At 34.4% G+C, this 27,904-nt stretch overlaps 1 protein-coding gene across 5 annotated transcripts in view; it reads right to left on the bottom strand.

Moving 5' to 3' along the window:
* AGMO (alkylglycerol monooxygenase) overlaps positions 1 to 27,904 on the bottom strand; it is a 305,885-nt gene that overhangs the window by 269,170 nt on the left and 8,811 nt on the right. For all 5 annotated transcript variants that reach the window (XM_012741956.3, XM_076006398.1, XM_076006399.1 and 2 more), the window contains exon 3: positions 25,029 to 25,180. In XM_012741956.3, coding sequence (XP_012597410.1) covers positions 25,029 to 25,180 — 152 coding nt within the window. The remainder of the gene's footprint in view (positions 1 to 25,028; positions 25,181 to 27,904) is intronic.

The following is a 27,904-nucleotide window of genomic DNA, read 5'->3' as shown; positions in this document are numbered from 1 at the left end:
GCAAAGGGTACAAACTTGCAGTTCTAAGATGAATAAGTTCTGGAGACCTAATGTACAGCATAGTGACTATAGACAATAGTAATATATACCTGAACTTTGCTGAGAGAGTAGATCTTAAGTATTCTCAACCCCCAAAAAATAACTGTGTGGAGTGATGGATATTAATTAACCTGATTGTGCTAATCATTTTTAAATGTATAAATGTATCACTGTACATTGTGCATCTTGAATATATATGATTTTGTCAATTATACTTCAATAAAGCTGAAAAAAATTAGAAAAATAATTTAAAAAATATAAAAGAGGAAATTTTGACACAGACATACACATATACAGAGCAAAGACCATATAAAGAAACAGAGACAACAGAGAGACAACAACCATCTTCAAGCCAAGGAGAGAAACTTCTGAATGAAATTAAACCTGCAGACACCTTGATTTTGGAATTATAGTCTCCAAAATCATGAGAAAATAAATTTCTGTTCTTTAAGCCTAATAATAATAAGTAATAAAAGAAAAGGAAAAGAAAGAAGAAAAAGGAAGGGAAATGAATGTGCAAAATAATTTAGTTAAGTTAAATAACTTATTTTGTAGCAGTATTTATCACTCATATAAATGTTTCAGATCCAGAATGATACAGTAGTTAATACTTCTAAATTTTATTAACTTCTTGTGTGGTTTCTGAAATAAAATTGGCAAATAGCATTGATCTCTCCCATTATAAATCACTGATGATGAAGTTTAATACTTCTTTTTCAATTGAGAAATATGTAAGTTAAAGGTTTGCTATACATTTAATAGAATTGATTACTTGGTGTATCTCAAATATTGTTTAAAAGTAAATTGCTCTTTATTTACTATATAGGTTAGTGTTTGCAGACAATATTTTTAAGACTTTTTCTAATTCAATAATATTTTTATTTATTTAGGCATTTTTCGAAGTAACATTGGGATTAGCTCCAGGGACTATGAAGGCTTAAAGAAATAGTACTATTCAACATACATGAACTTTATTCTGCTTTTTATCTTTCCTTCCATATTTTCCATCCTTTTCCCCCTCTGTGCCCAGATATAAAACCATTCTCATACAGCCATCTAATCTTTGAGAAAGCACAGAAAAACATACACTGGGGAAAAGAATTCTTATTCAATAAATGGTGCTGGGAAAATTGGATAGCAACATGTAGAAGACTGAAACAGGATCTTCACCTCTCACCTCTCACAAAAATCAAGTCATAGTGGGTAACAGACTTAAACTTAAGTCAAGAAACTTAAGAATTCTAGAAGAAAATGTTGAAAAAAGTCTTATAGATATTGACCTAGGGAAAGAATTTATGAAGAAGACCCCAAAGGCAATCACAGCAACAACAAAATAAATAATGGGACCTTATCAAATTAAAAAGCTTCTGCACACTCAAGGAAACTATCATGAGAGCAAACAGACAACCTAAAAAATGGGAGAAAAAATTTGCATACTACTCATCCAATAAAGGGCTGATAACTAGAATCTATCTAGAACTCAGGAAAACCAGCAAGAAAAAATAAAACAACCACATTAAGAAGTGGGCAAAGGACATGAACAGAAACTTTTAAAAATAGGATAGACTAATGCCCAACAAACATATGAAAAAATGCTTAACATCTCTAATCAGGGACATGCAAATCAAAACTACAATGAGATATCATTTATCTCCAGTGAGAATGGCTCTTATCAAAAAGTCCCAAAACAACAAATGTTGGCATGTATGTGGAGACATAAAAACATTCATACACTGCTCGTGGGACTGCAAACTAGTACAACCTCTATGGAAAGTAATATGGAGATACCACAAAAAGCTAAAAGTACAACTAACATTTGATCCATCAATCCCACTACTGGGCATCTACACGAAGAAGGAAAAGACACTGTGTAAGAAAGACATTTGTACTAGAATTTGTATAGCAGCACAATTCACAATTGCAAAGATGTGGAAACAACCCAAATGAGCATCAATACATGAGTGGATTAATAAAATGTGGTATATGTATACCACATGGAGTTCTATTCAGCCACAAAAAACAATGGTGATCTAGCACCTCTTGTATTATCCTGGATAGAGCTGGAACCCATTCTACTAAGTGATGTATCACAAGAATGGAAAAACAAGCACCACATCTACTCACCATCAAATTGGTATTAAGTGATCAACACTTATGTGCACATATAGTAGTAACATTCACTGGGTCTAGGGCAGGTGGGGGGGAGGGCATGGGTGAGTTCACACCTAATGGGTACAGTATGCATTGTCTGGGGGATGGACACATTTGAAGCTCTGACTCAGGTGGGGCAAAGGCAATATATGTAACCTAAATTTTGTACCCCCATAATATGCTGACATAAAAAAAATAAAAAATAAAATACTGGAAAAAAAAGAAATTCTTATTTTTAGTATATTTTTTTCTTTGCAAATTTGCAATGTTACTTAACATTTTTTCCTAATCTGTCTACTTACTTGCAAGATTTTCTTTTATTTCTTTAACCACTTCAGGACTGCGCTCACCAGCCGGAAACCTTGCCCACAGCTGGCACTCGTAATCCGTAGGATAGTTTGTGCTGTGCATTGACGACAAATCCGTTTTGCTCTTGTGTGATGAGGAAAGCTTTAAAGCACTGAAAGCTTGTTTTACTTTACAGGCAGCTTTACTTGTAATGTAAATCAGAATAGGTAACATATACATATATGTTTTTATTATGTTATTTTTAAATGTTCACAATTTTATTGAGATAAATGAAAAATTAGAAAAGTCATATCACAGCTGTTGGCTAAGTTGTGCGCGTTCATCTGTGGCTATTGACTCTAGTCAATGGTCGTACTGAAGTGGTTAAACACATTAAACATAGTTGTTTAATAATCTGTGTCTAATACTATTGAAATCTGCAGATGAGTTTTCATTTGTCTGTTGTTTTGCTAGATGTCAAACATAATTGCTTATTTCCATGTGTGCCTGATTTTCTTTGATGCGTGCTAGTCATTGCTGTTGATAAAATAATTGAGACACAGATGAGCATCACTATATTTTCAGAGGCATTTGATTTAGTTTTGTGTGGTACCTGGAGCACCACTTGAAATTACACTCATGCTTGAAATGTCTTGGATACACCTGGTACTGTGCATATCGGCTATAATTATCTGTTCGGGCTGGTGTTTGATTTATAAACTCTCATAGACCAACTTTTGCCTCTTTATTTCCTCTCTCTCCCTAGCATCCAGACAATTTCCCTCACATTCTTGTGGGAGTGCGGGTGATGTGGTGGATTTATATCGGTTTGACACTTGCCTTTTAAGATCACATAATTGTTAGAGCCCCCATCTTGCGAGAGCCTGAGCTGTTACTTCTACCCCAGTAGCCCTCAAGACAACCCAAATCACTCCTTATTTCCCTGTTGGTTTTTGCAGGAGTACCAGATGTCCACAAAATAAATGTGGACTGGGGTGCTATCTTCATTTTCTGTCCTTACTGTCTTCAAGATTTGCTGGTGATTTCTCACTATTTTGACATCTCTCTGAAGCTGGTAAGACAATCTGTATATTTCATGCAGGTGTTTTAGTTACCCTCATAGAAGAAGCTGTTCTGAGTATCCAGGCATACCATTCCTAGTGTATTTGACACAGTTGATCATTATCTTCTCCTCAAAACATTTTCTTCACTCCTTTTCAGGGCCTTGCACCACCATCCACTTGTGATTTTTTTTTTTATTTTGCCCCTCTGGTCCAATTTACTGGTTACTCCCAGTATTCCCAAATACTAAACAATGGAGCGCTACAGGACTAAGGTTTTGGCATGTCTCTTTTCCCTAGACTCATGTCTTTGCATCTCAATCTCTCCCACAACTCTCAATCCCATTAATGTGCTAAAGATGTGAACATTTATATGTCCAGGTTGGGCCTGTTCCTTAAATACGAGTCTTAGATCCAACTCCCTCACTGGCATTTCCACTGGGACGGCTAATAGATATCTCAAGCTTCAACTTTTCAAAAACAGAACTCATCAACTTCTGGCTCACAGCTCCTTTTTACTTAGCCTGCTTTTCTTTTCTCTGTGAAGAAAGTTTCTGACGTTGAGTATGGTTATCTGTGAGACAAAGCACCTTAATCAATTAGCACTAATTTTTAAGGAGTGGCCACCACACACTTCTTATTTTCATGTATAATAATAATTTAAACAACTGCTGTAGTAAGCATATGGTATCTATTACCAGTCACGGAAAACGTAATTATTTCATTTAATCTCACAACACTTTGGGGCATATATAGTATATGTGCCCATTTTATAAATAAGGTTGAGACTCAGAGAAATTAAGCTGTACAAGGTGACACTAATTAATAGATGATGGAGTCAGAATTGGAAATCATGTCTATCCAACTGTAAATATCTCCTCTAATCCTCTGTATGAAACCGCCTCTCTGAAAACAAAGGGCACAGAAAAACTTGGAAAGGAAGTGAATGAATGCCTCAAAAGAGCACAAGTATGTGAAGATGTTTGACATTTTAATTCAAGAATTGTCATATGCATAACTAGTTAATGTTAGTAAGGAAAGAAGAGAAATCAATCTAATGGTGTATTTTGCACAATTAACTAAATCATTTTCTATCCAGCACCACTCTCTTTTGTCTTTTGGAGTTACTGATTGAAGTATAGAGACTTTTCTATAAATAAGGGCAGCTTGCTCACTTCCTCGCCTGCCCCATCTCTGCATTCAAGCGCAGCTAAGGAAAGGAGAGAAGCAACATCTGTGTTAGGATTGGGAGGTTGCTCAGGGTGAGGGGAGGCAGTCCATGAGCCCTGCAACACCTCAAACTTCATCCCACATTGGCCTCCGCTTTCTGCATTTTCTCTGTTCACTTCTTCCTCCCACCTCCCGTCCGTTAGCCATAGAAGTTAAACCCTAGAGAAGTGGCTCTTCTTATAGGTACATTTTCAAAGCATGAAAAGGAAGTGCTGTGACTTGTAAAGTTACTCTTCCAATGTGAAGAATCACTTCTGTCTGCTTATGCTCCTGAGACTACTACAAGATTTTATCCTAGCCTAAGTCTCCAGTGAATTTCCACTGACAACTGTCTTTATGAAAGACCTTCCTAATTCACTTTCAATAAACTTCCCATTATCTGAGCAAGTTACACTTTTACTTTGGGCATCATTTTTTCTCTCCACAACTGTGTGAACCCAAGTGGCTCCTTTCTTCTCCCTTCCTGTGTTATGTGTCAGAACTCAGCCAAAGAATTGTCAAATTTAAATCCCAGAGCATTTTAAATTCCCCAGAATTAGGATGTGCTTTGTTGTCACTCCCGTGGTTGTATGTTTTGGCTTTTAAAGAGGCTTGCAAGGCATGATAACCATGTTTTGCCATGTAGAATATAAAAAAGTATTTTGCTATATATGAATGAATATTTAAATGAGGGCAGTATCTATCTGGAACATTCCTTTGTAGTGCTCCAATAGTGTTCTTGTGTAGAAAAGATTATACTTTTTTTGTTTTATACTTTAAGATATTATTCATATTCATTTCCAAGAGAATTAAGAAATATACAACTAAAGGAGACATTGTTCTGTTAGATTTATAAGAAATTGAGTCATTTTGTTATTTCTTCAATAGTTTTCTTAGCCTGAGGTAACTCAGAATATCTGCAAGCTGTTTTCAATACGTTTAGTACCATATAACACGTAAACACGTAGAAGTAGAGAGTAGAATGGTGGTTTTCAGGGGCCAAGGGACAGAGAGTTAGGAGATGTTGGTCAAGGGGTACAAAATTTCATTATATAAAGAGGGATAGGTTCAAGAGCTTGAATGTACAGCATGCTGGCTATAGTTAATAATAATGCATTATTATACTTTGAAAATTGCTAAGAAAGTATATTTTAAGTGTCTTCACAAAAATGATAAGTATGTGAGGTAATGTATATTTTAATTTGCTCAAGTGAGCTATTACACAATGTATACATATTTCAAAACATCATGTTGTATGTAATAAATATATAATTTTTATGTCAAAAATAAAATTTAAAAATAATAAAATAATTGGAAATAGGTGAAACACCACAATTTCTAAAATGACAAGATTATGCCTTCTCAAAAAACAAAAGGAGTAAACATATAAAAATCCTCAGGTATAATTGAGTAAATATTTTAAAAAATAGTCCATTTCCATTTCATGGTAAATATAAAGTCATCAAAAAATGTTTATTCACCCATTAAAGATGAAACAACAAGATTTATCATTTTATAGGTTTACATTTTATTTAAATCAGTTTGTGATCTTTTTTGAACTGCTTTTACATGTATAAGGATTTTTAATGTACCGTTAAATGGTTGAAAAAGATGAAAAAGAATCTGCTACTTTAAAGCGTTTAAAAAAAAATCACATAACAGTTGATAGCTGAGTTATGTGTTTACTATTTACAACTTCCTCTGTAAAGATACAGGTTTTGCATTCCTTGTCTTTTAAATTGTAGCTGTACACATCTGTTGAGCACACATCTGGACATTTAGCCCGACTCATCGTTTCCTTCTGTATGTCCAAAACCTGTCAGTTATTTCACAGGAGATTCCGCCCTTGGGACAACTGAAAAAGTCACATCCTTTTTTTTTTTTTCCTAGGTTTTATAAACTCTTCTTTACCTTTTTCCGCAGGATACCAGTGAGTATAAAAATAAGCAGTCTAAATTCCTTCTGGGGCTGGAGAAAGCAGGATGGGAGGATGAGGGGCAAGGCCTTCATTAACATTTGCTTGTATAAAGAGAAAAAATTTTCCTATGAAAGAACAGACATTGTCCACAAAGTCATAAAACGAGAGTCTTTTTTTTTTTTTTTACAAAGTAAATACTATTTGAATACAGGAAGAAGGCAGCCTGAACACCAGTGAGGAAGATCAGCACTTTCAAAAGGTAAAGATCTCACACTCCATATTGTTAAATTTTTCAGCTCATCAAGGAAATATAATAATTTTGAATATGTGCGCAACTAATATCATAGCCTCAAAATATGCAAAGCCAACCTTGACGGAATCACAAGAATTTAAAATGGTATAACCATAGTGCAAGACTTCAGTACATCTTTCTAATTAAAAAAGAAGATAAGAATACTGTAATTAAGAAATTTTATTTAACCTAGTGGGTGTCTGTGTGTCTATGTGTGTGTAATTATTTATGTTTTTATTAAGGCACAGAAGGAGAATAAAAACAAAGAATAATTTAACATACAAAATGATTAACTATACATTGTGGTCATAAGGTTGAAGGTAGAGAAATGTAACAATATGTCTGAGTATATATTTTGTATACATTTGTATTATTTCAGGTGCATACAAAAACACATGCATATAAAAACAATTGAACAAAAATATAAAAAGTTAATTTAACTATATGTCAAATTATCATTACTAAACATGAAAATAATTAATTCTACTGAAGTTGAAACAATTCTTTGACTACATGTATCCTCTAATAGAAAAACAAAACTGAAAAGAAATCCTAAACTTCTATCAGTAAACTTCATGTTTGATTTTTTTATTGTGTAAAATTTATGTGCATACTATATGACATAGGAAATAATTAAATATATTAATATTATTAAAAATAAGATTTTCAGTGTAGAGAATATAAATACAGATGTAAAACCTTAAGAGCTAAATGCTAAAATATTAAACCTGAATGTAAGATAGCAATAAGAAATTATATACACCTATACATATGCATATACATATACATACATACATTCTATTTCCACTAGAAGGAACAGAAAAATGCTAATAGTTGCAGAAGAAATATAGATTTTTAAAAATCATTTTACAACTCCTAGTATAATAATTGATTCAGACAATTTTCAAAAATGAAGACTAAAATCAATGTATAAATTGTTTTATGGAAATAGGACAGGCTCACATACCAAAGTATAGGGTAATTGTTAATTATTTACAAAAATTTCTAATTTTTGGCAACTAATTAAGTTTTTAATGGTCCATAGGATATTTGTATTTTCCTTAGGTTATTTAATCACTTTGGATATACAACAATTTTTTTCTAGAAATTTGTCATTTTTTTATTTCACACACACGTAATATATAATGCATATAATTTTATGTATATATATAACTTATAATACAGATATACTTAGTTTTATTATGCTATATTTCATTGGGTTTCTCAGATATTGAGAAGATTTAGAAGATTTAGCTAAGATCATTGATAAAGGTGGCTACACTAAACAATAAATTTTCATTGTAGACTAAACAGCCTTATTGGAAAGATGCCATCTAGAATTTTCATAGTTAGAGAGGGGAAGTCAATTCCTGGCTTCATAGTTTCAGTGGACTAGCTAATTCTCTTCTTAGAAGCTAATAATACAGCTGGTGACTTTTAAGTTGAAGCCAATTCTCATTTGCCATTCTGAAAATCCTAGGGCCCTTAAAAATTATGTGACATCTACTCTGCCTATGTTCTAGAAATGAAGCAACAAAGCCTGAATGACAGCACATCTGTTTACAGTATGGTTTACTGAATATTTTTACCCCCATTGTTGAGATCTGCTCAGAAAAAAAAATTCATTTCAAAATGTTACTGTTCATTGAAAATGTACCTAGTCTAGCCACTCAAGAGCTCTGATGGAGATGTACAAGGAGATCCGTGCTGTTTTCATGACTGCTAACACAATATCTATTTTGCAGCTTATGGATCAAGGAGTAATTTCAGGCCAGGCGCGGTGGCTCAAGCCTATAATCCTAGCACTCTGGGAGGCCGAGGCGGGAGGATTGCTCGAGGTCAGGAGTTTGAAACCAGCCTGAGCAAGAGTGAGACCCCATCTCTACTATAAATAAAAAGAAATTAATTGACCAACTAATATATATAGAAAAAATTAACCGGGTATGGTGGTGCATGCCTGTAGTTTCAGCTACTCGGGAGGCTGAGGCAGAAGGATTGTTTGACCCCAGGAGTTTGGGGTTGCTGTGAGCTAGGCTGATGCCACGGCACTCACTCTAGCCTGGGCAACAGAGTGAGACTCTGTCTCAAAAAAAAAAAAGGAATACTTTCAATTTTCAAGTTTTATTATTTAAGAAATACATTTCCTCAGTCAATAGCTGCCATAGATAGTGACTCCTCTGATGGATCTCAGCAAAGTAAATTGAAAATCTTCTGGAAAGTATTCACTATTCTAGACACCATTAAGAACATTCCTAATTCATGGGACGAGGTCAAAATATCAACATTAACAGGAGTTTGGAAGAAGTTGATTCAGACCTTCAACCTTCCAACTGACTTTGAAGGGTTCAATACTTCAGTTAAGGAAGGAAGTGCCGATGTGGCAGAAATAGCAAGATAACTAGAATTAGAAATGGAGCCTGAAGATGTGACTGAATTGCTACAATCTCCTGATAAAATTTGAATGGATGAGGAGTTGCTTCTTACAGATGAGCAAAAAAATGTGGTTTCTTGATATGGAAAAAAGGTGGTTTCTTGATATGGAATCCAATCCTGGTGAAGATGTTGTAAACATTGTTGAAATGACAACACGTTATTTTGAGTATTACATAATCTTAATTGATAAAGCAATTTTTTCTCCAATTTTGAAAGAAATTCTGCCATCAGTAAAATGTTATCAAATAGCATCAGATGCTACAGAGAAATATTTCATAAGGAAGAGCCAATTGATGCAATAAACTTCATTGATGTGACCCCAACCTTCAGCTTCAGCTACCACCACACCAATCAGTCAGCAGCCATCAACATTGAGTCAACACCCTCCACCAGCAAAAAGATTATGACTCCTAAAGGCTCAGATAATCATTAACATTTTTAGCAATAAATTAATTTTAATTACGATATATAAAGTATTTTTAGACAATGCCATTGCACACTGAAGTATAGTATAAACATACTTTTATATGCCCTGAAAAAGCAAAAAATATGTGGGACTTGCTTTATTGCAACATTTACTTTATTATGGTGGTCTGGAACTGAATCCCCAATCATCAAGGTATGCTTTATTTTATATATATATATATAATTATGTATTATATATAAGGAAACCTGCTTTATGACCATCCTGATCTGAAGTACCTAATATCACTTGTGAACTTTTCTCCTCAAAAATATTTAACCTGAGTCTAATCAATCTAGAGTCTAGAACTAACATCCAGTTTGCAGAGAACTCAGAGGACAGAAGGAAATGTTAAGCAACATTGGAAGAAAATGGAAGAAACAACAATGGAATAAAGCAGTCTGACAACTAGAATGTGGATCATTTTATGAGACAACTGGCCTGGACTTTTCTGATATAAATGGCTTAAGAAAGTGAGGTGACGGCGTCAACTTAAAAGACACAAAAAAAGACAAACAACTTTACTGATAAACGTTGATTTGATCCCATTAAAAATTTTACAAAAGACATTTTTGGTTTAATTGGGAAATTAAAAACAGACAGACAACATTAGATAATATGATAGATTTATTTTTCAATTTCTTAGCTGTAATAATGGTATTTTTTTTTAGAAAAGTGTTATTATCACTGGGGGATGCAACATGTAATACTCCATACATGGAAATTATTCAATTATACCCACTCATCTGTCTGTAATATTAAAATATATATTTCTGTCAATTCATCTTCAAAAGAAATAGCAGGTTGCTGTTTTCATCTGTCAATAATTGTCATTGAGTAGTCATTATTACTTAATTTGGGCTACAAATTAAAATAACTGGGTGGCTTAAAACAACATCCACAACAAAAGCAGTAACAACTAAGCCCAGATGTCACCTCCAAAGATTCTAATCCAAGTACTTTTGTTTATAGTTCAGGCATCAATTTTTGTTAAAGCTTCCAATGTGATTCCAATGTGCAGCTACTACACAAGTCAATCAGCTAGCAAGCACTGTGATCTAGGATTGAGCGGACGACAATATGAGTATAATATTGCAAATAGTGAAGGGGAGCCTCCATTCATCTATCCTAATGTTGCTTAATCCTTAGTTTTCAGTGAATTTTTTGACACTTAACCAGTAAATCATTACATTTACATTTTGTCTCCCTCCAAAATATTTGGGGATATATGTATATGCCAGCATGATTTAATGTAGATTGCATAGATGCTGATATTAGTATATGCTACATCTAATGAAAAATTTTTATGTTATTAAGAGGCTGGAGAAATAGCAAAATTCATAGGCCCTGAGATCAAGGGCCCTGGGCCAACATATCCAGGCTCTGGCACATGAGCTCTGAGAGTTGAGCAAGTTACTTGAACATTTTGTTTCAGTTTCCTCTTTTGTAAAAATGCTATGATAGGTGTCATTGCCTGACTGTTTTAATTAAAGGTGAAAATATATCGGAAGCCTTTAGAAACACCTAGGAAGAACTCAGTAAGTGTTAGATAATTACTAATATTATTTCAGAAAGTAGCAGGGTTTTAATTCCTAATAGGACTAGTACTTGTTTGGCCTTACTCACAAATATTTTGTTTTATCATGCTTGATTCTAACGACGAAGATTCAAAATCTGGAGTCCTCTAGGATTTGACAATTGGCAAGAAGACATCTTGTCACCTATAAAACATCTTCCTTGCATTTCAACTTTAGCGAAATTCAGTATTCACCCTTCACCCACAAGGTTTTGGCAAAACTCCTCACAATTATACCCTTAAGTTCTTCCTATTGAAGTTTTTGATTTTGTAGACATTGAAATATGCATCTAATCACTAAAAAGCTGGTTGGTTCTTACGATCTAAATAATATTTATTGCTGTTCCAAGGAGTTCCTGTTATGCTACAGTTATATATTTCTTTACATTGACATATTATTATTCATTGCCATTTTCATACAATATTTATCAATATTTTTCTTGATATTTGTAATTGTATCTATCTTTCATTTCCCATCTTCCTTGAGATATTTATTTAGATAAAAAATTAAGCTATGATGGCAGTAACACTGTGCCTATATAGTCATTATCTGGTTTTATTCTTAAATTATATGATTGCTTGTGATATTCTTTTTAGCAAAATTTTAAAATTTGCTTTACAAATCTTTGCTGTAGATATGGTTTATATATCACTGCCTTCACTGGAATATCATCCATTCAACTTCTCTTACAATCTTCATTGTTTTCTACTTCCTACTTGTTTGGTTTTATGCTTTATGTGCAGTTCACTTCGTCCTTTTACTCAGAGTCAGGTTTTTTCCCTAAACAATATTATCACCGTGGTGGAGTCCATCAATTCTGCATAATGACTTATTTTTCCACTATATTCCTATATTTCTAAAGAAAAGAAAGATCACTACTAGTGAAATCTAATAGGGACAAAATAGGATTTCTTGTTGATTTAACTACCACCTGCACATCTGGTGTATTTTTCAAGGGCTCATCTGCACTGTTTGGATAACTCACAGTGTAAGCACTTCACAGAGAGAATGTGTCTTCTCTGATGTTTCAAACAGCTCCAAAACACAGAACTGGAATTGAATATCTGTTTTAAAAGATGATGTGGCACAAGCTACATAGTGTAATAATATACGTTGAGAGGTTTTTTTCTACAATCAAGATTTGAAAATTTGGAGAGGAGAAAAAAACATATAGTGTTTATACTTTGGGAATGCCTATGACACAAAATTACATTTTGTAAGTCATTCTAAGAAGTATGAGACTTCAGTTGTAATAAAAAGAACAAAATGAAATTACCTGTTAGCATAAATGAAGAAATCTGTTACTAAAACATGACTAAAAATATTTTGAAGTCATTTCGAGGTCTGGAAAAGAGTTTTCAATCTCTCTATGCTGGAAAAGCATTTTTTGACAAATTAATATTTAATTAAGCTGAAAGACAACAAAAGAAACCTTAAAATGTAGGTAAAATGTATAAATTCTGATGGATTTTATTTCTTCCAAAATCTTCCAATATTATTAAAATAGCCAAATAAAAACCTTAAGGTATTGAAAGAAAAAGGATCATGGATAAGTTTGATCTACCAAAAAAAATCAAATTATATGATACTCACTTGAGAAAAAGAAACAATTTAAAAAAAAACGCATTGTAAGTTTACTTACTCTAGTTGAAAACTATTCATCTAGGAAAAGATTGTTAGTACCCTGTCTATCTGAGTACAAGTTTAAGACAGTTTGTTAGTGGCCCCTCCTCTGCAGGGAGACCTAAATGTTTACTTTTCTATGTACAGATCTTATTAATGACAAGGATGATTTCATTACAATTTGATAAATAGGTATTATCAAAGTTCCTTAGCTTCAGTTTATATTATATATTTGTACATATACTAAACAATACAAATATATATTACATCTTTATGAGATCCTTTATGAAAGACTATTTTTATCTTCAGCTAATAATGAGAAAAAAATAAGTTTGTAAGAGGATAAGTAAATTTAATCATGCATTTTGGTAAGGTAATTCTTTTAACTATTGTTATATATTATCATTTAAAGCAAACATCATATTTATATCATTCTATTATATATAATACACTACATAAACAGAGAAGCCACATAACTTAATAATTATTTATTGTCTTCCTTACTATGTGGCAGACTCTGCTCTAAGTGTTTTCTCCATTTTAACTCAGACCTTGCAATGATCTTGTGAGGATTATACTATTGTTATCTGCATCTCACAAGGAAGAAAATTCAAAGAGGAAGCATAACTTTCTTAATATTACACAGTTGAAAGTAGAGCTAGGATCCCAATCCAGGTAGTTTTTTCCCGGGTCCATTCTCTCACTCTATACTTAAAGAGGATGTATCTAGATAATGTGTTTAGATACACATTTCGTTTTCTACATTTTGCTCACCCCGTACTTTGTTGTGCAATTACTTTTATACAAACACTTTTAAATAAGAAAAATAAATTATTCCTATTTTTACATGAACATTGTGAGGTCAGTTCATATGGTACACTCTCATTTTTTACCCTCAGAATAAAAGAATCACAATTCCAAGAAATACAATAAAAGATGAAGTAAAAATGGGAAATGTGTTTGTTGTTAAACAAATAGCAGAAAAATAGCTTAGGAAATTACTCAAACTCAAAAAAATATATAATTTTCAAACTATTTCCTTTTTTGTACTTGATTTATAGTTTGTACAAACATAGAAAAATAATAAACTATGATCCTTTACACATGTGCTTTGGAGGATCTATGATAAGTTTTATGACAGACAGTTGGTATTGTTAACTTTTTATCATCATCAAAAGTACACAAAAATCCTGTTAATCTCCTTTTTCTTCTACTTCCCTTGACTCTGGTATACATCAAAAAGAAATCTTTACTTTCTTTTTTCTATCATTATAAAAATAATAGTATTTTGCTAGTATAGGAAAAAATTGACAGAATTTTAGAAAAAGACAGTATGAAAATATATAGCACTTAGATAAACACATCAAAATGAAAGGATTATTATCCTTATTTTACAAATGAGGAAACTGAGCTTTAGAAAGATTAAATGAATTGGAAACTAGGTGCCATTGACTCAAAATGTGGCATTTTTCCCACTAAATATTACCTTTTCCTGGAGCCAATGAAACAGCTCTGCATATGTTCATGAACAGAGAACATTATTGTTTTCTCAGTCAGTGAGGTTATTGTTAGGAGGTAAATTGTGTCCCACACAAAATCCTCACGTTGAATTCTAACCCTGAGTACCTCAGAATGTGACTGTATGTATTGTGACTGTTTGTATATGGTTAAAATAAGAAGATGATCAAAACATGATTTTATGAACCACATAGTTTCTTGCCATGCAAAGATAATTTTTTATCTTTGGTTCACAATAGGGGAGAACAACTAGAACAGACCTCAGAGGGAATGTACTCAATAAACATATTAACCACACAGTGAGAAAGTTCCAATCGGCAGTCCAGTTGTTAAAGTCCAGTTGCTTAGTTAGGATGCAAGCAGAACTCTGTGGAAATTAAAGTCTAATTAAAGCTTGAGGTGTACCTTTTACAGGAGGTATTCTTGGGAGAGATAATGTCCAACACGGTGGAGATTCATAAGGATCAATTTCTCTTGATAATGGAGGACGGTGTTGGTGTCAGTGGGCAAGGCTTTGGAGATTAACTCAAAGGCTAAGAGGGTGTGGCCCTGTCACAACATGAGCTGTTGGTCTTTGGTCTTCAGCGAGGTGGCTGACAGTGTGTAGTCTGCCACAGCCTAAATTCTCAAAGTGCCTGTCAAACTCTGAAGTTTTTATGTATTTCAGAGTCCTGCAGTTGAGGCCAATAATAGCTCACATAGGGATCTTACAGGTGAGATGCCACATTCTTAAGGGAGATGGGAAATTCTTATTATAGGAAATTCTTATAGAATTATTATAGAAAAATCTTATTATAGGAAAATATACATATATCACTCATGCAGGAAACTATGTAAATATTTGGAATCATTTCAAAGGTCCATAACACAGCATTTGGACATAAGTTCTCTAAAGAGGTAAATAAATTAAAATGAGGTCACTAGAGTAGATCCTAATCCAATATGACGGATGTCCTTACAGGAAGAGATTAGAACACAGACACAGAGGAAGACCATGTGAAGACACAGCAGGATCCTGGCCATTATAAGTCAAGAAGAGAGGCCTCAGGAGAAACCCACCCTGTGGACATCTTGATCGTGGACTTCTAGCCTTCAGAATTGTGAGCAAATAAATATCGGTTGTTTTCTCTTAATCCCTGAAGCAGAAAATTTCCCCCCAAATTTAACAAAGACAACCAAACTCAGAATAAATATCCTAATAGAGAAGGGATGAAAATTAGTATCTTCTGAAATTGGAACAAAGCCAGTAGGCCAAACTGGTAAGGATGGCCAACTCCATGAAGTTATCAATGAGTCTTCCATGACAATTCATATTATCCTCCTCCTGGCCCTATAGTGCTTTCCTTGCACAGAACTATAGTGTAATGGATGAGACAATCCCCCTTTTTTTCAAAACCAATGTTTTTAGTCCCACCAAAGTTCAATTCAAAACAAGTACTAAATAAAATATATTAGCTTTGTGGCATATTGCTTAATCTTCGGAGCCCCTTTTTTCTTCTGTGTAAACAGAGGGTAATAAAACTAATAAATCAATCCCAGCTCCACTTCCTATCCCTGAGCCTGCCCAGTAATCAGTATCCACCTTCCAAATATTTTTTTATAAACATGTTTCTAATATTGCTTACCTGAAAAATAAAACTATATAAAACAAAGGTATAGTCACATACATTAACCTGGGGTGTGAAAACCTCTCAGGTACTGGAATATAATTAAATGTTGGTTTGGAAAGAGTTCCACACATATTAATGAAGGTATATCAAAATCATAGAGCTTTAAGTGTTTCATGTTTATTAAATAAATTTCTAATAATAATTGAGCTATGATATCAATTTATTGCATTGACAATATAATTTTTAAGTGAAATGAAATTGACTAAGATAGAAGAAGAAACTTAGGTGTGACCAGCCTGAACAAGAGCAAGACCCCGTCTCTACTATAAATAGAAAGAAATTAATTGGCCAACTAATATATATAGAAAAAATTAGCCGGCATGGTGGCGCATGCCTGTAGTCTCAGCTATTCCGGAGGCTGATGCAGAAGGATCGCTTGAACCCAGGAGTTTGAGGTTGCTGTGAGCTAGGCTGATGCCACAGCACTCACTGTAGCCTGGGCAACAAAGTGAGACTCTGTCTCAAAAACAAACAAAAACAAAACAAAACAAAAATAAAAAAAAAATGAAACTTAGGTGTGGCTGGGCACGGTGGCTCATGCCTGTAATACTAGCACTCTGGGAGGCTGAGGCAGGCAGATTGCTCAAGGTCAAGAGTTCAAAACCAGCCTGAGCAAGAGCGAGATCCCGTCTCTACTAAAAATAGAAAGAAATTAATTACCCAACTAATATATATAGAAAAAAAATTAGCCGGGCATGGTGGTGCATGCCTGTAGTCCCAGCTACTTGGGAGGCTGAAGCAGAAGGATTGCTTGATCCCAGGAGTTTGAGGTTGCTGTGAGCTAGGCTGATGCCACAGAACTCACTCTAGCCTGGGCAACAAAGTGAGACTCTGTCTCAAAAAAAAAAAAAAAAAAAAGAAAGAAAGAAACTTGTGTATCATGGAGAAGTTGGCAGGAGAAATACTGTTTAATGAAATTGGGTGCGTGTGTGACAGTCATATTGCAAATTTTAATTGTTATGACAAATTGATAAAGTTTCAAATCCACTAAGAGTGATATTTGAAAACATAAATCATGTCGTATCTTCTCAACTCGCTGTGAATAAAAGCTGATGTCATTACAATAATTTACTAGGCGTTGCATGTCTGTCTGTCCTGCCCCACATCTGTGACTTCCACATGCCTTGTAGCTTTCATCCCCTCTCATTTGGCTCCAGCCTCAATGATCTCCTAGCAGTTCCTTAAATGAGTCCATTATGTTTCTGCCTCAGGGCCTTTGCACTTGCTGTTCCCTCTGCCTGGGCCTCCCTTTCTCTAGGACTCTGGGGCTCACTCCCTCAGAAAACCTTAGGGCTGTGTTCAAACATCACCATTTCAGAGAAACATTCTGGATCATTCTGTAAAATATGACACCCACACCAATCTCACACTCTCCATTTCTGTCAACCTGCCTTACTAATGTTACTGCGATATCATCCTGACATTATAAGAAGAAGCCTCATAGCACTGTTTTGGTTTTGAGGGTCCCACGTGTCTAAAAATGTAAAGGTATATAGTAGTTCTTTGATGAATATTTGTTAAAGTCATAAATGAATGTCACTCCTCTCCTAAAATCCCTCTAGTGGCTTCATATTATACCCAAAATAAACAGGCTAGGAGATGGATAGTGTGGCAGGAATTATTTACCAACTTCATTTTTGCCTGTCTACAGGATCCTATAAGACCTGACCCCTGACTATCTATCTCAACCTCTTATTTCCAAGTCCCCACTGGTGTCCTCCACTTATGGTTTCTTTCTTTTTTTTCTCACTCTGTTGCCCGGGCTACAGTGCCTTGGCATCAGCCTAGCTCACAGCAACTTCAGATTCCTGGGCTCGAGCAATCCTACTGCCTCAGCCTCCCGAGTAGCTGGGACTACAGGCATGCGCCACCATGCCTGGGTAATTTTTTCTACATACTTTTAGTTGGCCAATTAATTTCTTTCTATTTGTTTTAGTAGAGACAGAGGTCTTACTCTTGCTCAGACTGGTCTCAAACTCCTGAGCTCAAATGATCTTCCACCTTGGCCTCCTAGAGTGCTAGGATTACAGGCATGAGCCATGGCGCCAGGCCCACATATGGTTTCTTGATATTTCTCAAATGTACTAAGAACATTCCATTCTTAGGTTTTTTCCTAAGAATGGAAAGAACCATTCTTAGGAAATGGTTCTGCACGTTCCTCTATCTAGAAAGCTCTTTCCTTGGAAATGCCTATGCTGGCTTCTTCACCTCATTCAAGTTTCTACTAAAATGCTACATCCTTATAGAAGTTCAATACAGGCCTTACCAGACTGTTGTGTCCATCACCCCCTTTCCCATAGAATGTGTCATTACTGGCATCATATTACATAACACACATTTTTTTGTATTTATTTATTTATTTTAGTGTTTTTTTTAAAATATATATATATATTTTTATTTCAGAATATTATGGGGTACAGATGTTTAGGTTACATATATTGTCTTTGCCCCACCCAAGTCAGAACTATAAGCATGTCCATTACCCAGATGATGCACACTGTACCCATTAGGTGTGAATATACTCAGCCTCCCTTCCCCCTCACACCTGCCTGACATCTGATGAATGTTACTTCCATATGTGCAGATAAGTATTTATCAATTAATACCAACTTGATGGTGAATACATATGGTGTTTCTTTTTCCATTCTTGGGATATTTCACTTACTAGAATGGGCTCCAGCTCTATCCAGGATAATACAAGAGGTTCTAGATCACTATTGTTTTTGTAGCTGAGTAGAACTCCATGGTATATGTATACCACATTTTATTAATCCACTCATGTGTTGATGTGCACTTGGATTGCTTCCACATCTTTGCAATTGTGAACTGTGCTGCTATAAACATTCTAGTGTAGATGTCTTTTTTATAGAATATCTTCTTTTCCTTTGGGAAGATGCTTAGTAGTGAGATTGCTGGATCAAATGGTAGTTCTACTTTTAGCTCTTTAAGATATCTTTATATTACTTTCCATAGAGGTTGTACTAGTTTGCAATCCCACCAGCAGTGTATGAATGTTCCTATCTCTCCACATCTACACTAACATTTGTTGTTTGGGGACTTTTTGATAAAAGCCCTTATCATTGGAGTTAGGTGATATCTCATTGTGGTTTTGATTTGCATTTCCCTGATGATTAGAGATATTAAGAATTTTTCATGTTTCTTGGCCATTAGTCTATCTTCTTTTGAAAAGTTTCTGTCATGTCCTTTCCCCACTTTTTGGTGGGGTTGTTTATATATATATATATATATATATATATATATATATATATATATATACATACATTTTATATTTGGATTTTCTTCCCCCATTAGTATGTAAGCTTCATAAGGGCTGCAACTTTTATTTAGTCACAACTTTTTTCCTAGTAATTAGAAGATTTCCTAGTATATAGTAGGTGCTCATTAATTTCTGATGGAAGTCTGAACACTCACTTTATAGAATTTTTCTGGGAATTAAATAATATATGTGCTGTGTTATTAGTATAAAGCACCTAGTCTTGTACCTAGCAATATGAAAAACATTTATTCAATAATAACAGTAATACTTAAATGGTATTAACTATGAACCTTTCACTTTCCTAAGTACTACTCATTTAAGCTTTACCAAAATCCTATGAGGTGTATACAATTATTATTATTCCCATTTATAGATGAGAAAACTAAGACACATAAAGATTAACATGCCCAAATATCAGTTAATAAGAGTCAGTACTACAAGTTGAACTCAGGAAACCTGGCTCCAGAAACCATGAGTTTAACACTAGACATGTTGCTTCTCCAATAGGTTTCAATGATACTTATCTATTAATTGTTTGTTTTACTATTAACACTATTACTAGCATCATTATTTCAGAAATATAAATTTTAAGCAGAATCCCATTTGATTTTGTCCACACCACTTCAACATATTCAGAGATTGGAAATATCAGAATTCAGGGATCATGGGGGAAGGCATGAAGAATGGCAATAACTCAGACAAACGCAATGGACTTTACCCTTGGTGATCCAATAAGGATACAATCAAGATGTATTTTTAAAATAAAGAATGAGTCATAATATATAGCAAAGAGTTACAAAAATCTTACGTAGATTCTGATATCTTTTAGAAAAGACACACAAGAGTAGCAGAATGTTAGTAATCTATTCTTCAGTGTGGACCACAATCCTGGCATCATCGCAAGTTAAAATAATTTCTAATCAGTACAGCTGTTTAATTTCTTTGTTTAAACAATGATGCACATAAGGATGATCTAAGTTTAAATCCTATTAAAAGTCAGAAAGAAATGAATACCTTGAAATTTAAGTCATATAAAGAAGCTCACTTAGTTACAATGAAGTTGAGGGAATAAATGCTTATAATTAATTTCACAAAAATTGTGATCACTGTTTCTAGATTCAGAAAGAGATGAATAAGAAATGAATCAAGCAGTTTACTGTGTGTAAAAGAATTGGAGTTTGGGGGGAGATTATAGATAGCTTGTTATAACAATTTTAAATGAAGGTCCCTATTTCAGGACTGAATGAAATCGTTATTGTATCATAAATGCATGATCAATGCTTCAAAGGAAGTAGTAAAAGGAAAATTGGGTAAACTCTAATTTATTATCTGATATAATATCTGGAGAGGCTGCCTGTATCACTCAGGATCCAAATGGGAGACAGAAACTACACTAGTAATTTCAATAAGGAAAAATTAATATAAAGGAAGCTCACTACTAAAAAAATTAATGGAGTAGAAGGTTAGCAGTACAGAAGTAGCAACAGCAGAATGCAGTTACTGCCTATAGAACTGAGGGAGAGAGAACAAGGTAGGTACTTATAAATTTAGAAGAGCCTGGCACACATACTCACATATACACCACAAGCAAGTCTAAGACTCAGATATTTCTGGAGAGGTTGCTGCTACCACTGGAATTCTGCTGGTGACAGATAGGCTTGCTAGAGTATATGGGCCCCAGTGAGCGTAGGCTGCAGCTAGTTTTTTGGTATGGCCCTGAATGACAGAGAATCCCACCAGAAGGTGTAGGCCACAGCTCAACCAGGAGGTGACCAGTACTAAGTCCTTCAGGTACCAATCTGCTAAGTGCTAGATAGAAAATAGCACTCTGAAAAATGGAAGCAAAGTCTCTTTCTCATGTTCTAGCTTCACAGTGTCCCTCTAGACCCTTAATTTGGCAAAACTTAACATCAGGTCAACTGGCAAAAGAGAAATGTCTACAGGGTGTAACTCTGATAACACAGGAAAGGCAAAGAAGAATAGATTTGGAAGAGAGAGGCTATATATCAACAACTGGCATCCTGGCCCTTTCCATACTTGCTTGTGGAAACTAATACAGGTAAAACTATTTAAGGTCACATGTTTATGCTTTACAGTCACAGATCGTGGTTCCTACTTCTAAATTTGGTTACCTACTATATCATTCTGTCTTAGAACTATTCACTAAGAAATCACATTGCTGGCATTGTTTATCAATTTAACTTTTTATGAAAGTATCTATAGATAAAGTATGTAAATTTTAAGTGTACAACTCAAGGAATTTTTTACAAATAAAAACACTCATGTAAACACCACGCAAGACAAGATACAGAGTATTATCAGCACTCAGAAAGCCTCATTTGTGCACTTCCCAAGCTGTAACTATTCATTTCTTAAATGTTTCCTTAAAAAAAGTTTTTTTACTTGTTTTCTTAAATGTTCTGTATGACTAATAGAAAGTACAAAGGAAAGCAATGCACCATTTTGTAATGGAGGAAAAGCATGCAAGAGGCTAATTTTAGTGGAAGAGCTACTTAATTTTATCATTCTATATTTCTTTCTTCCCCCCCTTTTATTTCCTCATATTATGGGGTACAAATATTGTTAGGGTCACATACATTGCCCCCTGCCACCCCTCTCCCACCTCGCCCTGCTGGAACTTCAAGCATGTCCAACCCCCAGGTGGTGCGGACCACACCCACCAAGTAAGTACACACCCTTCCCCTCCTCCCTCCTCCCACCGGCCCACCACCTGATACAAGTTTTTTTTTGTTGTTCTTGTTGTTTTAACATTTTGCTTACATTGTATATCTTTGCCTCTCCCTAAAAAGGGTTAGAGGTAATCCCATCTTCCCCACAATGCTCGCCACATCCCTAAAATGTGGGTCTCCCCCCGCCCCCCGGCCCCAATCCATGGTGAACACTGTCACTATTTGAGATATTTCTTTATAATGTTGTCAAAGCCCTCTACAGAAATTGTTGTGCTACCCTTGTTTTTGTTAAGTTGACAAGATTAGCAATTTATTTCTCATTCCAGAGGAAATGAAATGAAATGGAAAGAATATATATCAATATATAACTTAAATATCCCTCTGATTTATTACATAGTGATAGAAATGGAGTTAAAATTTTTGAGTATAAACTGTTTTCCACTAATATGAAATATTTTCCAAATGTGACAAAATACTGTATGTATGCAATACAAACCGATAACAACGGTGACAACAGTAACAAAAACAACAATCCTAGCAATGATTTGTATTAAAAGAAGTAATTTAAGTACATGTAAAAACAAAATTTCAAATAGATAATATATTGTTTTAAAAGTCATAGCGTTTAACCTATTAACAAATGTAGAATATGTTTTGTTTTTTTTTTTTTTGAGACAGAGTCTCGCTTTGTTGCCCAGGCTATAGTGAATGCTGTGATGTCAGCCTAGCTCACAGCAACCTCAAACTCCTGGGCTCAAGTAATCCTCCTGTCTCAGCCTCCCCAGTAGCTGGGACTACAGGCACGCGCCACCATGCCCAGCTAATTATATATATATATATATATATATATATATATATATATATATTAGTTGGCCAATTAATTTCTTTCTATTTATAGTAGAGACGGGGTCTTGCTCTTGCTCAGGCTGGTTTCGAACTCCTAACCTCGAGCAATCTGCCCACCTCAGCCTCCCAGAGTGCTAGGATTACAGGCGTGAGCCACCGCGCCTGGCTTAGAATATGTTTTTGTTATATCATTGTATTGAGAGTAGCAAAAGGAAAGTAACACTTTAAGGAGAAAAAGCAGGGGTTTTTCCTTACTATATTTTAAGATAACATTTGGATTTTGGAATTATTGAAATTTTTCAGTTAAATAAATTTGGCCAGTTATCCAGTTTGGGCTGTGTAATCCAAGAGGTTCAAGAAATTTGATATTATAAGTTTTTCTTACCCCTATGTATTTAATTATCTAAAAACCTATTTTTAATATTTTACAATATTTACATGTAAAATTTAAAAATTAGCTATCATATTGAAAGTTGACACATTTCACTACATTATTTTTTTTCTACTAGCTTTTCATTACAAGTCAAAAGTCTTTGAACTTATGATTAGGCTCCATAGCCTGAAGGTTGTGAGTGTTTTTCCAGAAGGTTTTCAAATTTTTTTAATGCCTGCCTCTTTCATTGGATTCAGTTCAATTTTTTCTAATGGGAAGCATACTTTAAATAGCCTTGATTCCACATTTTTAATATGTTATTTTATTTTATTGCTCTTCCCTAACTGAGAGCACTTACAATCAACATATTTTTAAGTTTTATATTTAGGAATATTTTGTTGGTCCTTTGTTTCCTGCTATAATGGGCTTTCAAAGATTAAGCAAATTTGCAGATTTCCCAAACAAACCCATCTGTACTGGACAGTGTGCTATTAGAAGGTTCCTGAAAGTAAGTAATACAGTACAATGTAAATGATTTCTGCAGTACTCTTTTGTTGCACAGAAAATGAGAAACGTTGCCAATGAGTTTATTTTAGGGAGAAAATTATGACTTTGAAATATAATAAAAATATTTTACTACATAGACCATATTTTATTCTTAATCATGTTTAATTTAGGAGTATCCTCTTGTATTTATATACAAGGAAATGATGTCAGGATCTGATTTATTATGTTCAAAGACAAAGGTTATCACATACAAAATAAATAACTTTTTCTAGTTTATATATTCACTTGAAATTGTTTTAATAAATTATCACTCCTTATAGGTTCATTAAATGCATATGCTTGAGGTGCTTAACAAAAATAATGTTATATCTAAAGTTGAGCAGCCTTAAGTATAACGCTTGTCCATGCTACTCCTATTTCCTTCATCCTTGCTTGGGAAGGATATTTGGTCCCAAGTCCTCCTACACACATAGCTCAGTTATTCAGCCTGATCTCAGGTCTCTTCTCTCCATCCGCCATCTATTTTTTATTATTATTCCAGGTTTCTTCCTCTTCCTTCCTTCCTCCCCACCCACTCAAGTCAACCACCCACTGAAATCCTGAGTTCTGCTCTTCAGTAGTTTTTCAAAGTTAGTGCTTTACTCCACTTCCCTTCAGAAATACTTTGGCATACTTTATTTCTCCTCAGAGACTACTTGCTTACCTTAGCTCTACAACTATTCTTCAACCCCTGCTTATCCTTGCAGAGGTTCAGACCCACACTTGTACCCTGCACTTCCATTTCCCTTTCTATACCAAAATGTTTCTTTGGAAGGTGCAGTCAAGAATCCCCAAAAGCATCAATTTCTAAACATGTTTTTAATTAGAAATAAAAGGTGAGAAAAATGTACCTCCAATAACGTCACATCGTTTTTGAAAAATGGTTTCACATGGTCTCTGCTTAAGATTCAAAATAAACTTTCATTATTAATCTTTATATCTGGCAAAATACACTATTTTATTCGTTTGCTTATGCATTCCGTAAATATTTACTAAGGATCTACTATGTAGCAAATACAATTCAATTAACAAAAAATCTTCTTTTGCTACTTACCGTGGGCCATGCGATGGAACCAGTAGTAGCCAAAGTCAACTCCTAAGAAGGTCAAATACCAAGTCCATGGAGAATCCCAAGGCAAATTGAAAAGCCTGTAGTTCTCCCAGATATAAATGTAAGTGGTCAGTTCAATGCTCCTAAAAAACAGACTGGGAAATAAAATTCAAACCCAATAATTATACCATATTTTAAATGTAAAGTTATGTTACACATTTCAGATAACACTTTGAGATGAATATATTCATATGAAAAATAAAACTCTTTCCCTGTTACTTTGTTTCTTCATCCTCCAATATTCTTTCTAAAGGCTTAACTTCTTTGGTATCAAAATGATTCACATGGTGTTTCCTTTTGTTTCACAGGAATCATGGATGCCAGCTGTTTGCACTCTCAATTTCATGGGATTTACAAAGCCATTCCTTTTTTTTTTATGTCTCTTAAAATACTTTTTATGGAACCATACAACACAAATATGACAAAATTACAACTTATTTTCTGTGATTGTCATTTTCAAATTTTAATGAAGAATACATTAAGGATGCTTTGTGAAGGAAGTATAAAATGTAGAAAATTATAAATGGCATATTTTAAAGGAAACAGCAAATTGCCTATTGCCTTCAAATATGCTAATACCGTAAAATTTGTCTTTAGATTAAGGTTGCTTCTAATTCTGTTCCCTTTCTTCTTCTGTTCTCTCTCTTTTTTTGCATTTCCCTTCCACACACATACACACATCTTTAATAAGTTTTAGGTGTACTTATGATCACATATCAGATTCTCATAACATTTCAACTTTTCTTATAGAAACGTTATAAGCTAGAGCTTTTAAGATGTTAGGAAAAACTCTTTCCCTAGAAATGAGGTTTACAAACCTAGTTAAAATAAACAGTTGTTTTTAAAATCTAGATACTAGACCATGTCTTTCTATCTATTCTATCAAGCTGCTACAAATTCTTATTTCAATGATGTTCAAAAAATACATAATACACTTGAACTTTCTAAAGTGTATTTTTAAGCTTTCTGTGACCAAATTTAAGAATAGATTCAAGATAATCATTTGTTTTATCACATTTATATATTTGATTATATTTTTCACTGTAGTTATTATTAAATATAAAATGAATTAATCATTCTACCTAATAAACATTTATTAATAAGCCACCAACATGTTTGGTGCCCCAAATTCCAAGGAAATTCTTAAATATTCTAATTTCAATAAAAGTTAAAAATTCAGATACAGTAGCTCACTCCTATAATTCCAGTGATTTGGGAGGATCGCTTGAGGCCAGGAGTTTGAAGCCAGCCTGGGCAACATAGTGAGACCTCATTTCTATAATATAAATTTTTAAAAAATTAGCCAGGCATGGTGTCAAGCGCCCATAGTCCTAGCTACTTCAGGAGGCTGAGACAAAAGGATTTCCTGAGCCCAGGAGTTGGAGGCTGAAGTAAGCTATGATCTTTCCACTATACTCTAGCCTGAGTGAGAGAGCGACACTTTGTCTCAAAACTCAATATAGAAATAAAAAATAATTTTAAAAGTTTAATAAGCAGCTCAGATTATTATATTATTAAAATTGATTATTTTAATGGTATTTCTCTTTATAGAGTCAGTGTCTATGAATGAGCATGTTACTGGGTCTCATAAGGATCTGGACCTTTAAGTTTATTCTTGAATTTAATTATCATATGACTTTAATTATGATTTAATAACTTCGAAATAACCTTTTGTACTTTAAATGTTTTGAGTTACTTTTATTTAATCTGTAGAGTAAAACATTAGGCTATTTCATAACAGTGTTGATACTCATAAACTCATAGAAATGCCAAATGCTTATAGTTTTAAGCAAGATTACACATTACCCCTTCTTAAAACTCAATTACCAATTTGAGATTACATGGTTTGAAGAAGCAGTTTTTCCCCCTCAGTTCAAGTCCTTGACCCAAGTCATTACTCATCCTGGACCCTTACCACAATCCCACCCTGAGCCACACTGGACATTCCAGAATCCCCTGCCTACGCAGCCCTGAGCCTTGCTTGCAGGGGTTGCATGGGCCTCTGTGCTGGGCTAATGCTCCTGAGGGCAGACCTCTGCAGGCAAGCAAACTACTAGGCCTGACACGGTGGCCGAGTGCGGCTGATTTTGGACATGTAAGCAGAGCCGGGACAAGCAGTCTGGGATGTCTCCACACATGGTATGAGGTTGCTCACTCAGCAGAACAGGCCATGAGCCAGGGGTTTCCACAGTGTTTTGGAAACTCTAAGAAAGCTAGGAACTGGAAATTTAAAACCTGCCTTCCAAGTTTTTATCAAGGTATAAGAGCAGAAGGTTAGAAAAAAAAATTATTATAAAGCTTGTTCGCTGTGTTGGTGACTTTTATTTGTTTAGACTAGGGCTTCTCAACAGTGCCAGTATTGACATTTGGATGGATAATTCTTTGGTGTAAAGAGCTGTTCTGTGCAAACATTTATTCAATCTATGAAATCCTAAAATTTCTTTCTATGATCCATTAGGAGGGGGTTACTCATATAAAAATCAAATTTTAGGTTAAAAAATGGTGAATATTATCGATTTCATATGGTTCAACCTAATAATTTTTCTAAAACAGCGATTCTTAACCTTAACACTATTGTCACTGGGGCCACGTAATTCTTTGTTGGGAGGACTTTTCCCACGCATTCTAGAGTGTACAGCAGCATCCTTGTTCTCTAGCTACTGGATTCAATAGCACTCCTTCCCATTCCCATAATGACAACCAAAAATGTCCCCAAACATTGCCAAGTGTTTCCTGGTAAGCAAAATTGTCCCCCATGGATAACTACTGCCTTGAAACAACTGATCCAAAAATAAAAATTAAAACAGAAAACTTAACAG

Source organism: Microcebus murinus, chromosome 9 (genome assembly GCF_040939455.1).
Source record: "Microcebus murinus isolate Inina chromosome 9, M.murinus_Inina_mat1.0, whole genome shotgun sequence".
In the NCBI taxonomy this organism is placed as follows: domain Eukaryota; kingdom Metazoa; phylum Chordata; class Mammalia; order Primates; family Cheirogaleidae; genus Microcebus; species Microcebus murinus.
This window is presented reverse-complemented; position numbering and strand designations above follow the sequence as displayed.